This window comes from Diabrotica virgifera, chromosome 3 (assembly GCF_917563875.1).
Source record: "Diabrotica virgifera virgifera chromosome 3, PGI_DIABVI_V3a".
Taxonomy (NCBI): domain Eukaryota; kingdom Metazoa; phylum Arthropoda; class Insecta; order Coleoptera; family Chrysomelidae; genus Diabrotica; species Diabrotica virgifera.
Genome location: NC_065445.1, coordinates 266,773,408 through 266,788,176, shown reverse-complemented (window position 1 = coordinate 266,788,176; position 14,769 = coordinate 266,773,408). Strand labels below are relative to the sequence as shown.

At 34.1% G+C, this 14,769-nt stretch overlaps 1 protein-coding gene across 1 annotated transcript in view; it reads right to left on the bottom strand.

Moving 5' to 3' along the window:
- LOC114326354 (platelet-activating factor acetylhydrolase) overlaps positions 1–14,769 on the bottom strand; it is a 31,350-nt gene that overhangs the window by 11,751 nt on the left and 4,830 nt on the right. The window contains exons 3-5 of the mRNA XM_050646173.1: positions 7,339–7,453; positions 7,108–7,270; positions 3,738–4,091 (exon numbers count right to left, since the gene is read on the bottom strand). Of these exons, the coding sequence (XP_050502130.1) occupies positions 3,738–4,091; positions 7,108–7,270; positions 7,339–7,453 (632 nt within the window). The remainder of the gene's footprint in view (positions 1–3,737; positions 4,092–7,107; positions 7,271–7,338; positions 7,454–14,769) is intronic.

Below are 14,769 nucleotides of genomic sequence, written 5' to 3'. Positions count from 1 at the left end.
GAAATAGCGAATTTAGTCGCGCACGCTTGATTAGCAATTAAAAAACAAAGGAGTTTTGAATATTTTATTGCAAAAAACTCTTAGGCATTCCATCAATCGATGTTTAAAGAATATCTACCTACCTTGGCAACATTCAAATTTTCAGTTCTTCACATAGTTTTTGAGGGTTAAAAATGGACGATTTCGCAATTTTTCAATTTTTAATCGCTAATATGTCAAAAACTATCATTTTTAGAGAAAAGTCACTAAAGACCTTTTCTGTTTGGAATGATCCAAAAAACCTAAAAAAAACTTTTTTCCATGCAAAAAAACATAATTTTAGGAAAAAAACAAAAAAAAACGTTTAAAAAATTTTTGACCACCTTTTGGTCCTGGCAACATGCAAATTTGTTAAAAGGAGTCCTTTTTGAGTAACATTGTGCAAAAAATCCGAATTAGAATATTTTTCCTAGCGGATGCGCAGTAGCTTTCTGGACTATCAGGTTGCGCAGCCAAGACATTCTGCGTCTCCCTATGCTTCTTTTTCCTTGAATCTTTCCCTGCATAATCAATTGGAGCAAGTTGTATCTCTCTTCACGTGAATTATGTCCGAGATATTCTAATTTTCTTGTTTTGATGGTATTTCAGATTTCCATTTCTATTCGCGATGAAAAACAAAGTATCTGACCTCTGATGGAATAAATTTGAACCACTATAAGTGGTATAAAAAACCAGAAAATTGTTGATTTGAATGGAATTTGGTCACTTTTTAAAAATTTTTAGTAAATTTCAGCATTATGAGCACATTAAAATATTTTAAATCAAATCAGTATTATTCTATTCCTTAATTGGATGTTTGTTTATACCATTTATATCGGCCATTTTCCTGCATTCGACCTGCCCTCTATATTCCGTTTCAATCGCGAATATGCATCTTGCTCAGAACCTCTTTGTTTGTGACGTGTTCTGTCCACGATATTTTCAGAATTCGTCTTCTGTACACCCACAGCTCGAATGATTCCAGTTTTTCATTGATGCAGCATTCAAGGTCCAAGCTTACATCCCATAAAACAAAGTCGAGAAAACGTAGCACCTAGCCAACCTAACTCTTAGTAGTCTGGGCAGATTATCTGAGAATAGGCCATTTTTGGGAAAAGTTATTTACCAGCAATTTTATTACTGGAATCGAATCTTATGATTGTATGTATTAATAATATAGGTATGCAAAGTCCGCAGATAGTGTGCTACTTTTTTATAAACAAAATGGCGCCCGAGAATCGTGTTTTTTTCAATTTTTGCTCTATAACTCCAAAGATTTTAACTTTAAACCAAAAACACCCAAATAAAAATTCACCGTAATTAAATTCTGCATAAAGACGTGGTTTTCCCGATTTACTTCGACGAAAATTTTCCCCGGAAAATGCGGGTTTTTCCAACAAAATTTTTGATTTTCAACTAAAATTTTAGATAAGTAATTTAATAGTTTGGTAATATAAAAGTTCTTTTCGTATAGATTATAATTCCAGAAGCCGATTGAAATTGAATGAAAAGTTTAGCAACAATTTATTTGTTAATAAAGAATTTACGGTCGCTATAATAACTACAATAATTATGATACATAAGAATAGCTATAATTTTTGTATAAAAAAGACACTGTACCTATCTAGTGTACTTTACAGAATTGAAATTGGACTATTTAAGCGGCCTCAGGAATATTTTAAATTTATAAACAATTTTGTGGCTTATAAACAAGAATATCTCGTGAAATATTAAATTAAATTAAATCATGAAAACGGTATTGGAAAAAAATCGGCAGGATGCTTCTTTTAAAAGAAACAAACGTTTAATTGTGAAGAGTGGTTCCTGAGATACAACCGGTCAAAATTGACCGGCATTTACGGCAAAGATATAAACAATAGGATCATCATTTTTGAACCATCACCTTTTTATTTCGGTCCTCTTTCTCCACACCAATTTTCATATCTTTAAAATACTCATAACATATATTATTATAATAAAAACTATCGATATTATGATTGAAAATTGCCAAAAAGTAGCAAAATTCCAATCAAAAATTAGGTTGGAGAAAATGTATCTCAAAGTTAAAAATCGGTATACGTTAAAAAAATGCATTTTCTCGGCTTCCCATGGAGCAATTATCTTCATTTATTTTTTATTCCCAAGTAACTCGAGTAGAGCCATCTAACTAATGCATTATTAAATGTCAAAGTTGCTTTTGGATTGTTATAATAAATTAATTTATTATAACAAAAAATTTTAATTTGTTTAAATAAAGATTGTTTAAATAATTATACAGCTTTCAAATGAGAATATTTGTGTTTTTAACGTTAAAAGGTACACTTGCAGTAAGTTTATCTAAAAAAAAGTCTACTTACAACTGGAAAAATATGTAGTTTTCTAATAAATTAATCTATTATAACAAAACAAAAGCAACTTAGACATTTAATAATGCGTAAGTTTGATGGCTCTACTCGAGTTACTTGGTAACAAAAAAAGAATGAAGAATATCGCTCAATGGGAAGCCGAGAAAATGCATTTTTTTAACGTATACCGATTTTGAACTTTGAGATTACATTTTCTCCAACCTAATTTTTGATTAGAATTTTGCTATTTTTGGCAATTTTCACTCGTAATATCGATAGTTTTTATTATAACAATATATGTTATGAGTATTTTAAAGATATGAAAATTGGTGTGGAGAAAGAGGACCAAAATAAAAAGGTGATGGTTCGAAAATTATTATCCTATTGTTTATATCTTTACTGTAAATGCCGGTCAACTTTGACCGGTTGTATCTCAGGAACCACTCTTCACAATTAAACGTTTTTTCTTTTAAAAGAAGCATCCTTCCGATTTTTTTCCAATACCGTATTCATGATTTAATTTAATTTAATATTTCCCGAGATATTCTATTTATTTATAAGCCCAAAAATTGTTTATAATTTTAAAATATTCGTGAGGTCTCTTAAATAGTCGAATTTCAATTCTGTAAAGTACATTAGATAGGTACAGTGTCTTTTTATACAAAAATCATGGTAATTCTTATGTATCATAATTATTGTGGTTATTATAGCGGCCGTAAATTTTTAATTAACAATTCAATTGTTGCTAAAGTGTTCATTCAATTTCCATCGGCTTCTGGAATTATAATCTATATGAAAAGAGCTTTTATATTACTAAGTTATTTAATTATTGATAAACAATTACTTATCTAAAATTTTAGTCGAAAATTTAAGATTTTGTTAAAAAAACCCGCAGTTTCTGGGGACAATTTTTGTCGAAGTAAATCGGGAAAAACACGTCTCTATGCAGAATTTAATTACGGTGAATTTTTATTTGAGTGTTTTTGGTGTAGAGTTAAAATCTTTGGAGTTATAGAGCAAAAATTGGAAAAAAAAAACGATTTTCGGGCGCCATTTTGTTTATAAAAAAAGTAACACACTCTTTGCGGACTTTGCATACCTATATTATTAATATATACAATCATAAGATTCGATTTCAGCAATAAAATTATTGGTAAATAACTTTTCCTTGTATTTTACTAATTAGCCCAGAGTGTAGCTCAAACTTATTGTAGAGCACACAGAACTGTAGAGCACTCCTCTCATTTTGTTCTAATTTGCTCTAGCCTCTTCTATTCTGGCACAAGATTGAAGAATAGTTTTAAAGTTTAGAGTCATTGATTTTGTATTGGTTGATTAACGACTGTAACTGTAAAAATGTGTCTGGATACTTACTTCAAATTGGGCGACTTTGAAAACGTCGTTAGCGCCGTAGCTGCACCAAAAGAATGACCCATCATAACTAAATCATTCACGTCTATTTTACCTACTAAATCTTCTAACCTAAACTCATTGTTTCGGCGTTTCGGTACATTATCCAATACATTCTCAGGAACAATGCCGTTGTTTAATTGCACAATGAAGTCTATTGCACGTAAACATTCGGCCATTCTATGTTGAATCTGTTGTTGTCGTTCTCTGAAATGGCTTCCTCCTAGAGGAATGTGTTCGAAATCGATGTGAGTTTTTACGTCTTTTTCTGCATTATCTTGGTTTTCGTAATAGTAAGTGCAAAAGCTTGATTTGTCCCTTAAAAAATGTTACAGAATATACTAAATGTTGATATTAAAATTATTTATATTTACATTTATGTCGTGAAAATACCGGGTTAATCGTGTACAATTGTTCAGAAAAATCTGAAACCGCTGTCACTCAGGTAGCAAACTAAGGAGAGGGGACCTCAGTTCAGCGCGTTGGTGCAAAGATTAAACATCCATTTAAAATGCATTGTACACGAAATCAGTAATTTTGCGACATTGCCAGATAAAATCGTCGATTATAATCTAAGAGCTGGGAGCGGATTTTGTGCGTGATAAGTAATATGGAAAAACTACGGGGATATGTTGAATTAGTTGTGTACATGACTTTCACCAACGGCCGGAAACCAGAGTTGGGGCCGAGGGTAGTTATAAGGGGTCAAAGTCGCGGTTTTTATTATTTTTTTTTAAGACGCTCATGATCGAGATAGTACACCAAAATTTGGGAATAAGTAGGTCATGACGTAACTAAGTAAAATCTCCAGGAGTGGAACGCTGCGTGGCCGACAAAGGGGTGGTGCAGGGGTGAATATAAAAAAATGTAAGGGGTTTTTGCGACGTTTGTGATTGAGATAGCGCACCAAAATTTGGGAATAAGTAGACCATAACATAACCAGAGTGGCGGACGAGGGTAGTTATAAGGGGTAAAAGTCGCGGTTTTTATTATTGAAGTTATACTTCTTTACCGGCGATAGAGGGTGATTTTTTTATATGTTAAAACCTATCAGCCCGGCGCATGCGCATTATAACTTTGTTCTGATTGGATGTTCAAATGACATGTCAAAAATTATCCGATATGGCAGCTGTGGTTTGGAGGTAAAGGTAAAGGTAAACAAATGTATAATATATTAGTTTTATTGTTGTGAGGACAGAAACAAAAAAGTTTATAATATTGTAGTGACTTTAAAATAGTTTTTAAAAGCAACAGGTACGTAATAATTGTTAATGTATCATGGGTATAAACCTACCTATTTGATCTGCCAAAATACATAGTATGTAATACTTTTATTTATATAGGTAATTTGATTACCATCAAAATTTCTATCAATATTCACCTAATATATTGTTTTTTACTCTATGTTTTGTTGTATTTTTTCAATTCTAAATCATTTCAATTCAAAATTAAAATAATTTGATCAATTTTCAAAATATCAAAATATCACAAGTTTAATCAGTTTAGTTAGTCGATCTTCGTAAATAATGACACATATTGTAGTGTCCGTGGCTAAGCGGAGAAGGCCAATGAATTCCAATACCAACCGCTCTTATCAGCGCTGGTTCGAGTCCCAACAGAAACTTTCTTTGTTGTTTTTTTTAATACATTTTATGATTGTAAGTATATTTATTATATAATTGTATTTTCAGAAAATACGTATTTAGTTAAAAAAAATTTCGACAAATTAATGTTCAGACATCATTTGTGGCTTGTTTAATGTGTTTGTGTGTGTTTTATTCTTTTATTATTTTAATTTTTGGCACTGTTCTAATAAAAATGTTTGAGAAGTAGTAAGTATAAATTAGTTTAATATTTAAACAAAATATAAATAAAAAGTATATTAATTTCGTTGTTTGCATTGAATTTGCGTTGTTTGAATTGTTTTCATTCTGGTGGGATATGTTGTATGCCATTAGAGTGAAAACTTAGTCTTTTGCTAGCAGTTGCCGCTAGGGCATCTATGCCATTTCGTTCGTTGCAATTCGGGACTGCACGCTGGGGTTTGTTTTGGTTGGATCAGGGAGAGCAGCATATGTGCCTCCTGATGAGAGACTAATAAGTTTCGAAACCGGTAGAGGTGCTTGCAGCACTCTCTGATTGGACTGGAATATGGTTCGGCTGTATTTTCGTTTTGCAACGAAATTGAAAATGGTTATTCATTTTTATATTAATTTCGTTTAAATCATATAATAGAAGTATAACTTCTTACGTGCGTACAAAGTACACACACATTCTTTTTTTTGTGGCGCTCATGATGGAGATAGTGCACCAAAATCTGGGAGTAAGTAGGTCATGAGATAACTAGGTAAAATCTCCAGGGGCGGAACGCTGCTTGGGGTACAAAGGGGTGGTAGGCAGTGGTGAGTATAAAAATATATGGGGGATTTTTTGCCGTTCGTGATCGAGATAGTGCACCAAAATTTGGGAATAAGTATATCATGATATTACTAAGTAAAATCTCCAGGGGCGGAACGCTGCGTGGGAGACAAATGTTGTGTCACAAAAGTTGTGGAGACAAAAAATACACACTGCGACTTTGACCCCTTAAAACTACCCTCATCCCCAACTCTGGTCATTCCGTCTCTGGGGATTTTACTTAGCTAAGTCATGATCTACTTATTCCCAAATTTTGGTGCACTATCTCGATCATGAGCGTCACAAAAAAAAATAATAAAAACGACGACTTTGACCCTTATAACTACCCTCGTCCCCCACTCTGGTTTCCGGCTCTGGGGATTTTACTTAGTAATGTCATGGTCTACTTATTCCCAAATTTTGGTCCACTATCTCAATCACGAATGTCGCAAAAAACCCTTTATATTTTTTATATTCACCCCTACCCCGACCCCTTTGTCGGGCACGCAGCGTTCCGCCCCTAGAGATTTTACTTAGTTACGTCAAGACCTACTTATTCCCAACCTTAATTTTTCCCCCTTTTCCGTCCCCGTAGATCCGCCACTGCAATTCCTCTGTAATTTTCACACTGATCCTTGCTGGAATTTTTGTGGATGGTTGAATTATACACAGTATTTTAAAATTTACGCAGGAGGAAGCAGTAAGAAATTTTACTGCGAAACGGGTAATAAAGAAAAAACCTAAAAACCTTTGAAACCCGATTGATCTGACAACGTCGCATAACCAAAGTTTTCGAATGCTCTGACCCTGGCAGTTTCAGGTATTTCTGTCGAATTATACGTGATTACATTAAAATATATTTTGATTTAGTTTTAATTCCAATCTCAGCTTAAAATTATCTTAATACTTATTATAACTTTTTGAAATAGTAACATACCTATGTTCAATACAAGCTACCAAATAACCATGTGATGCCAAATCGTAGCATATTTTTGAGTAAATATATCTACCCCCACCTAATCCATGTGACATAATTATACATTTCATATCTTTTTCAGTCCTTACTTTCTGACCATATAGTACTGGTACTGTGGGATTCACTGAAAATTTAAACAAAATCTTGCTGTTAAAGACTGTTGTCAGAAGTGATAAGAAACTGGAAACTTACCTTTCCACCAAATCACTAACTTAAGTATATAATAAGGAATTTTTAAAACTTTTGCAATTCCTATTAGCTCTGTATCATCTGTTGGAAACCATAAAAATCTTTGGTTGGATGTTTTCTAAAAATATTGCAAATAAAATAAAAAAACCATATATATATATATATATATATATATATATATATAATATTGTAGTAAAGTATATAAGACTGTATGTATGTAATACACGAATCCTGTACCATTAAACAGGGGAGTCAAACAGGGAGACACTCTATCACCCAAATTGTTCACCTTAGTTTTGGATGACGTTTTTAAAAATCTCAATTGGAAATATAAGGGAATAAACATCATACCTCAGTAATCTACGATTTGCGGATGACATAATCCTTATAGCTACTGACCTACAAGAACTACAAACCATGCTTTCAGAACTACACACAGAATCTTCTAAAATAGGACTGAAAATGAATTTAAACAAAACAAAAGTCATGCACTCCGAAGAAACGATGACAATACTAAACAACAAAGTTATAGAAAAAGTTGAAGAATATAATATATACTTAGGACAAAAAATAATACTAAATAGGGAAATTCAAACGGAAGAAATAAAAACAAGAAGAAAGTTAGCATGGGCAGCATTCGGCAAACTGAACTATATACTCAGAAATCAGCAAATTCAACTACAGCTTAGATCTGAACTTTTTGATGCATGCATTATTCCGATACTAACATATGGGGCACAAACATGGACAATCACAAAAAAGAATATGAACATACTCAGAGTCACTCAACACGCGATGAAAAGAGCAATGCTTGGCATATCACTTAAGCCTGGGTTTCCTCGAAAGCGGCACCGACAAACAGCGATCGAATCCTTGGAAACCAACGCTATTATTTTGCATGGTACAGTTTTTTATGATGTCATTCATCGCAGTGTTACGATCGGAGGTTGTCGGCACCGCTTTCGAGGAAACTAGCGCTTTAAGGACAGGAAAACAAACACATGGATAAGACAGAAAACCAAAGTCACCGATTTGGTTCAAAAATCACTAAAATTGAAATGGGAATACGCTGGACATGTAGCTAGGAGCGATCTTAACAAATGGCACAGAACAATTCTAATCTGGAGACCATACGAACTAAAAAGACCCAGAGGCAGACCTCCTATGAGATGGACAGATCATCTGAAACGAACTGCCGGGAAAAATTGGCTACAAGTAGCGTACAACAAAAAACAATGGAAATGAAACCTTGAAGAGGCTTATGTTCAGATGTGGACGTGAATGGATAGACGAAGAAGAAGAAGAAGAGATGTAAGACTGACAAGCCTCCAGGGTATGGTAGTGAATATTGGCGGATTCTCCATATTTTTTATCTATAACATGATGAACATGTACATTACAATGAGTCATAATGAGAATGGTTTGATTATTGTATAAGATATATTTCCACTTAGAGAAAACTAGGGGCCAAAAAATGCAAATAAGTAATACCGTACGATATGCCTGATGAGTCATCTCCTAAAATGGTTCCTAAAGACAATCCATAAGGGAATTTACCAGCTGAGTGGAAGTCAAATTTTCCCCAACCAGTTCGGATTCATTAAATGCTATTAATTGGTACGAGGGAGACTTTGTTCTGAATACAAATCTTATTCCAGAGATGCAGAGACGTCAATTGCGCATGCCTGGTTGATTACGAGAAAGCGTTTGATCCAGTACAGCACTCCAATATGACGCAAATACTAAAAAGGCAGGAATTAACAACCAAGATCTGAAGATCATTAGAAGCCTTTACGGGAACCAGACTGCAAACCGCAGAGTTGAAGATGAACACACCGAATATTGTGAAAATCATGCGTGAAGTGGGGAAAAGCTGTATTTTGTCTCCACTAATCTTCAACCACTACTCGGAAAAAATTATCAAAGCTTTGCATGAAACTGAAAAAGGTATTCTATTAAATGAGTACGCGCTAAACAACATCATGTATGCAGATGACACCATAGTATTTACGGATAAACTAGAAGACCTACAAGTTCTTATGATCAAAATCACGTATTACAATCACCAGTATGTACTCAATAAAATTTTAAAGAAAACAAAGCTATAGGTAGATATAGGCAGGTAGATGTAGATGATGATGACTGGTAGAAAAATAAATTGTAAAAATAACTTATCATATATACTAGCAAGAAAAAGATCGTCAAAATTATTAGCAAAAAAAAGGTAATATAAGGTCAACTTTACATCAACCAAACCCTGTAGAAAGAGTAACGCACTACAACTACCTTGGCACCATAATAAATGAAGATTGGACAAGAAGCCAAGAGATAAGGGAGCGCATCGGAAAAACTAGATCCACCTTCAATCTGATGTTGGCTTTCTTCAAGAGCCACAATCTCTGTCTTGGCATAAAAGTAAGAATGCTGCGATGCATTTTTTATGATAATGAATCGTGGATCTTGAATGAAGCTAGGTATGTGTAGAAAATTGGAAGCATTTGAGATGTGGATAAATCGGAGAATACTTAAAATCCCGTGGACTGACCTGGTCACAAATGAGAAGGCCCTCAGAAGAATGAAGAAGAACAAAGAGGTACTAATTCCCTTCAAATCTCGAAAGTTCGGACACATTATGCGAAATGAATCCAGATATGTCCCCCTACAATAGAATAGAATAGAATAGAAATATGCTTTATTGTCACTGAAAATTTTTACAATTTTATGGACAAAGCTTACATACAGTCAAAAGAAAAATAATATCAACAAGAAATAACAAATAACAACTACAATTCAATAAAATTAGATAAATCGTCAATATACAGTAAATAAGATATAAAACCAAAGACAAAAACAATTAATTGCAAAATTTATATACATTGCAAATTGAAAGTTGAACATACTTACAACAACTAAAATACAACATTAGGAATTGACAGTTTAAGCTACTGCGTATGAAACCCAATTTTCTTAGTTATTCATTAAGGAATTCTTCTATTGAATAATATGGTCTTTCAGATAGATAGGCTTTTGTCAGTTTACGGAATTTTGGGAAAGATGTTGCAGATTTAAGTTGTAAAGGCAGATGGTTGTAAAGTTTTTTTGCGAAATATAATATAGATTTCTTTACTAACTCAGTGCATGGGATCGGTAAATAAATATCAAAGATTGAATTTCTGGTGGAGTAAAGATGATTGGGCCTTGCTGGAAAGGCATGAAGGTGTTTACGAATTAAACAAACCGTTTCTAGAATATATAAAGATGGAAGTGTTAAAATTCCGTGATTCCTGAAGTAACTTCTGCAATGCGTAGATCTTCTGAGGCCAAACAAATACCTTATTGCCCTTTTTTGCAATTTAAAAATAACATCAAATTGAGCAGCTGTACTAGAACCCCAAAAAGGAAACCCATACCGAAGGTGAGACTCGAATAATGAAAAATATGTTATTTTAGAAGATGCTAAATTGAGTTCCCTTGAGACAGATCTTATTGCAAAGCAAGCTGAGGCGAGTTTCTTACTTAACGAATCGATATGAAGGGACCATTTGAGGTTGCTGTCTAAAAAAATACCAAGAAATTTTACAGAATCAACGGTACTGATCTGACTGTTATTAAGAGGCAAAGGTTGAAGAGCTCCTTTATAGGATAATGCTACTGTTTTATCTACATTAAAAGAGAGTAAATTAGAGTCAGACCAGGTCTTTATCGTCAGTAGATCCGAAGTTATAGTTTCATGAAGAGATGCTATAGTTGAGTTGCTCCAAGTGATACTGGTATCATCAGCAAAAAGAAAAATTTTCCCATCGATTTTTAAATTAGTGATGTCATTTATAAAGATAAGGAACAGAAGAGGACCCAATACTGAACCTTGCGGTACTCCACATACAATGTTTTTGAGACTAGAGTCAGTATCATTTGCTCTAACTAGTTGTTTCCTATTATTCAAGTAGGATTGGAACCAATTCAAAGAAATACCTCTAATTCCATAGAAATTTAGTTTTTTAATCAAGATGTCGTGATTTACACAATCAAAAGCTTTGGCATAGTCACAGAAAACAGTGGCAGTATAAAAATTATTGTTTAGTGCTTGATAAACCTCATGTAGTACAGAAAACATGGCATCAGTGGTACATTTATTAGTTAAAAAGCCGAATTGATTTTGAGATAAAATGTTGTTATCAACGATAAAAGACATAAGTCGAGTTTTAATGAGTCTCTCAATCATTTTGGAGAGTACCGGTAGTAAGGCAATAGGTCTATAGTTGCAGGCATTAGATTTTTCGCCACCCTTATGAAGAGGAATAATAATGGCTGTCTTTAGGCACTCTGGAAATTGACCTTTTTCGAAGGAATCATTAATTAGTGAGACGAGGATTTCCAACACATTTTCTGTGAGATTAGAGAAAATTTTTATAGATAGTCCATCAGTACTACAGGATGATTTGCTTTTGATACTATTGATTGTTTGGGTCAGTTCAGAGTTATCGACTGGTTTTAAAAAGAATGAATTCGAGACCTTTCTTGAATTAGGGAGATAGGAAATGGGATCTTTTTGCGGCAAAATAGTTGATGTTATATTTTTACTGACATTAACGAAGTAATCGTTTAGACTCTCAGGATTTGGAAGGGAAAATGATTGAGCTGTGTGAGTTTTATTTCGAAGATCGTTTATTATAGACCAGGTTTCTTTTGCAACACTTTTAGAGCTTCCCATACGATTTTGATAATAGGCTTTTTTAGCTGATTTGACAATTTTTAGATAAGTTGTCCTGTACTTCGTGATATATTCAGTGACAGAAACATTGGTAGTAAATTTCTTGATGTATAGAAGTGAACGCATATTCTTGGCTGATATGCGGATACCTTTCGTAACCCAAGCCATCCTGCAAGGAAAATGTTTGTAAAGCGAGGTCCAGGAAGAAGAAGAACCTCCTGGTTAATGAACCTCAGAACCTGCTTTAACACTTAACACATCTGTGTAGCTTTTCCGTGTTGCTGCTGATAAGATAAACATTGCCATGATGATCGTCAAGATTCATCACGGATAGGCACATCAAAAAGAAGAAGAGTGAGATATATAAATAAAAACGTTTATTTAACGTCTATGAAAATAAACCGAGGAATAAAACAGGGACATGCTTTATTTCCTAAACCTAAGCTATCCAATCAAGCATATTAATATACACAAACTGTATTGACTCCTGTCCTATCTTAAATATTGAGGTTAAACCTGCAGTCCTAAATCATGGAAAAACTAGTAAAAACTGAAAGAGCCATGGAGAGACAACTGCTTAATATCAAACTAAAATTATCAAATAGCACAGGCTATTACAAAGGCTATTACAAATATCGAGCACAGGCAGGAGTATGCCTCTTAATGCACAATAAATATAGCAGCAGCATTCAAGAAATAAGATACATCAACGAACACATGATGCTGGTTTGCCTTAAACTTCACCACACGACACTTAATATTATCCCCGTATATGCCCCAGATAACAACAAAAACAAGGAAGAAAAAGATGCTTTTTATGGACAGCTCCAAGATCTACTGGACACCACAATAGCCGGTAGTAAAACAATAATTCTCGGCGACTTAAACGCCAGAGTCGGCAATATACCTGTGGCTGGAGCTACATAAAGATTTAGTGAAGAAACGCTCAACGACAACGGAGAAAGACTCCTAGAACTTTGTTTATTGAATAACCTCCGAATTAACAACACATACTTTGACCATCCAATACAGCATAAGATCACCTGGTCAGATACAAGAGAACGTAACTCTATGATTGACTACATTATAACAAACAGACAAATACACCCCAGGGATATAATAGATGTGCGCACTCTATCGTCCGCCAATGTAGGATCCGAACATGGCCTGGTACTAGGGAAAATAAATATAGAAATCAACACACAACGCAAACGAAATACAAAAGTCGAAGAAAAGTTAAACATAGAAAGCTTAGAAGACCAAGGGACACAAAACTTGTACAGAAACAGACTATCAGAAAAGCTAAACAGCCATAACCTAGAGACTAAAAAGGATATAGAAGAAACCTGGAAAATTATTAGAAAAAGTATCCTACAAGCAGCAGAAGAAGCTTTAGGTAAAAGAAAAGTCAACAAAAATAAACGTGAATACAAAACTCCATGGTACGACGAAAGGGTGAAAGCACTAGCAAATCAAAAGAAACAATCTTTCCTAACATACAAAAGAGTGAAGACACCGGAGGCACGAGACGACTACGTGACAATCAGGAATAGAGTAAACCAAGAAATAGATAACATCAAAAGGAACACTGGGAGAAATTTACCAAAGATATGGAATACGACCTCTATGGATCCCAGAAAAAGGTGTGGAAGATGATAAGGAGACAAAAAAACAGAAATGAATGAATTTATACGGATAGATAACATTACGGAGACACAATGGACTGAGCATTTCGCGAAATTATATGGAGAAGGAGAAGAAGAGAACAGAGAAATAAACATTCATGAAACCCACGATAGAGTACTAATATCAGAAGAAGAGCTACAAGAACGAATAAAAAAATTAAAAAATAGAAAAGCACCTGGTCCTGATAAGATAAATAATGAACTGCTAAAATATGGAGGAAGAACACTACTCAAATGGCTCCTAAAATTATTTGTCGATATAATAAATATCGGAGTAGTACCAGCGGAATGGAAGGAAAGTCTCCTGCTACCGATACTCAAAAAGGGAGACTCGAAAAATCCTGAAACTTATAGAGGCATTAGTCTGATGAACAGCACATTAAAATTGTTGACGGCAGTCATAAAAGATAAAATCGAAGAAAAAGCGAATATGGCAGATGAACAGCAAGGCTTCCGGAAGAACCGCAGCACAATAGATGCAATTTTTATTATCAGGCAAATAGTAGAAAAGTCTATTGAATATGGAAAACCAGCATACATGTGCTTTGTAGATTTAAAAAGTGCTTTTGACAGGGTGAGGCGAAATGATATCTTAAATTTATTACAAGCTGAACAAATAGACCACCAGATAATAAGGCTAATTAAGGAAATTAACAAGAACAACAAGACCAGAGTTATAATGTCAACAGGAGAAACAGAACGCATAGAACTAAAGGGAGGAATCCGCCAAGGAGACTCGCTCAGCCCATTGTTATTCAATATGATGATGAATCAAATAATTCACGAAGTCAGAAAACGACATGGATACCACATGGGAGCGCATAAAATCACGATACTATGCTATGCCGATGATGCAGTACTAATTGCTGATAACGAGGATGACCTACAAAGGCAGCTCCACACTTTCAATATCACAGCAAATAAATTTAATATCAGAATATCGGTAGAAAAAACTAAATGTATAGTGATAAGTAAAGAGCCGCGTACATGCAAGTTAGAAATAGACGGCAAAATTGTAGAACAAGTAATGAAATTCAA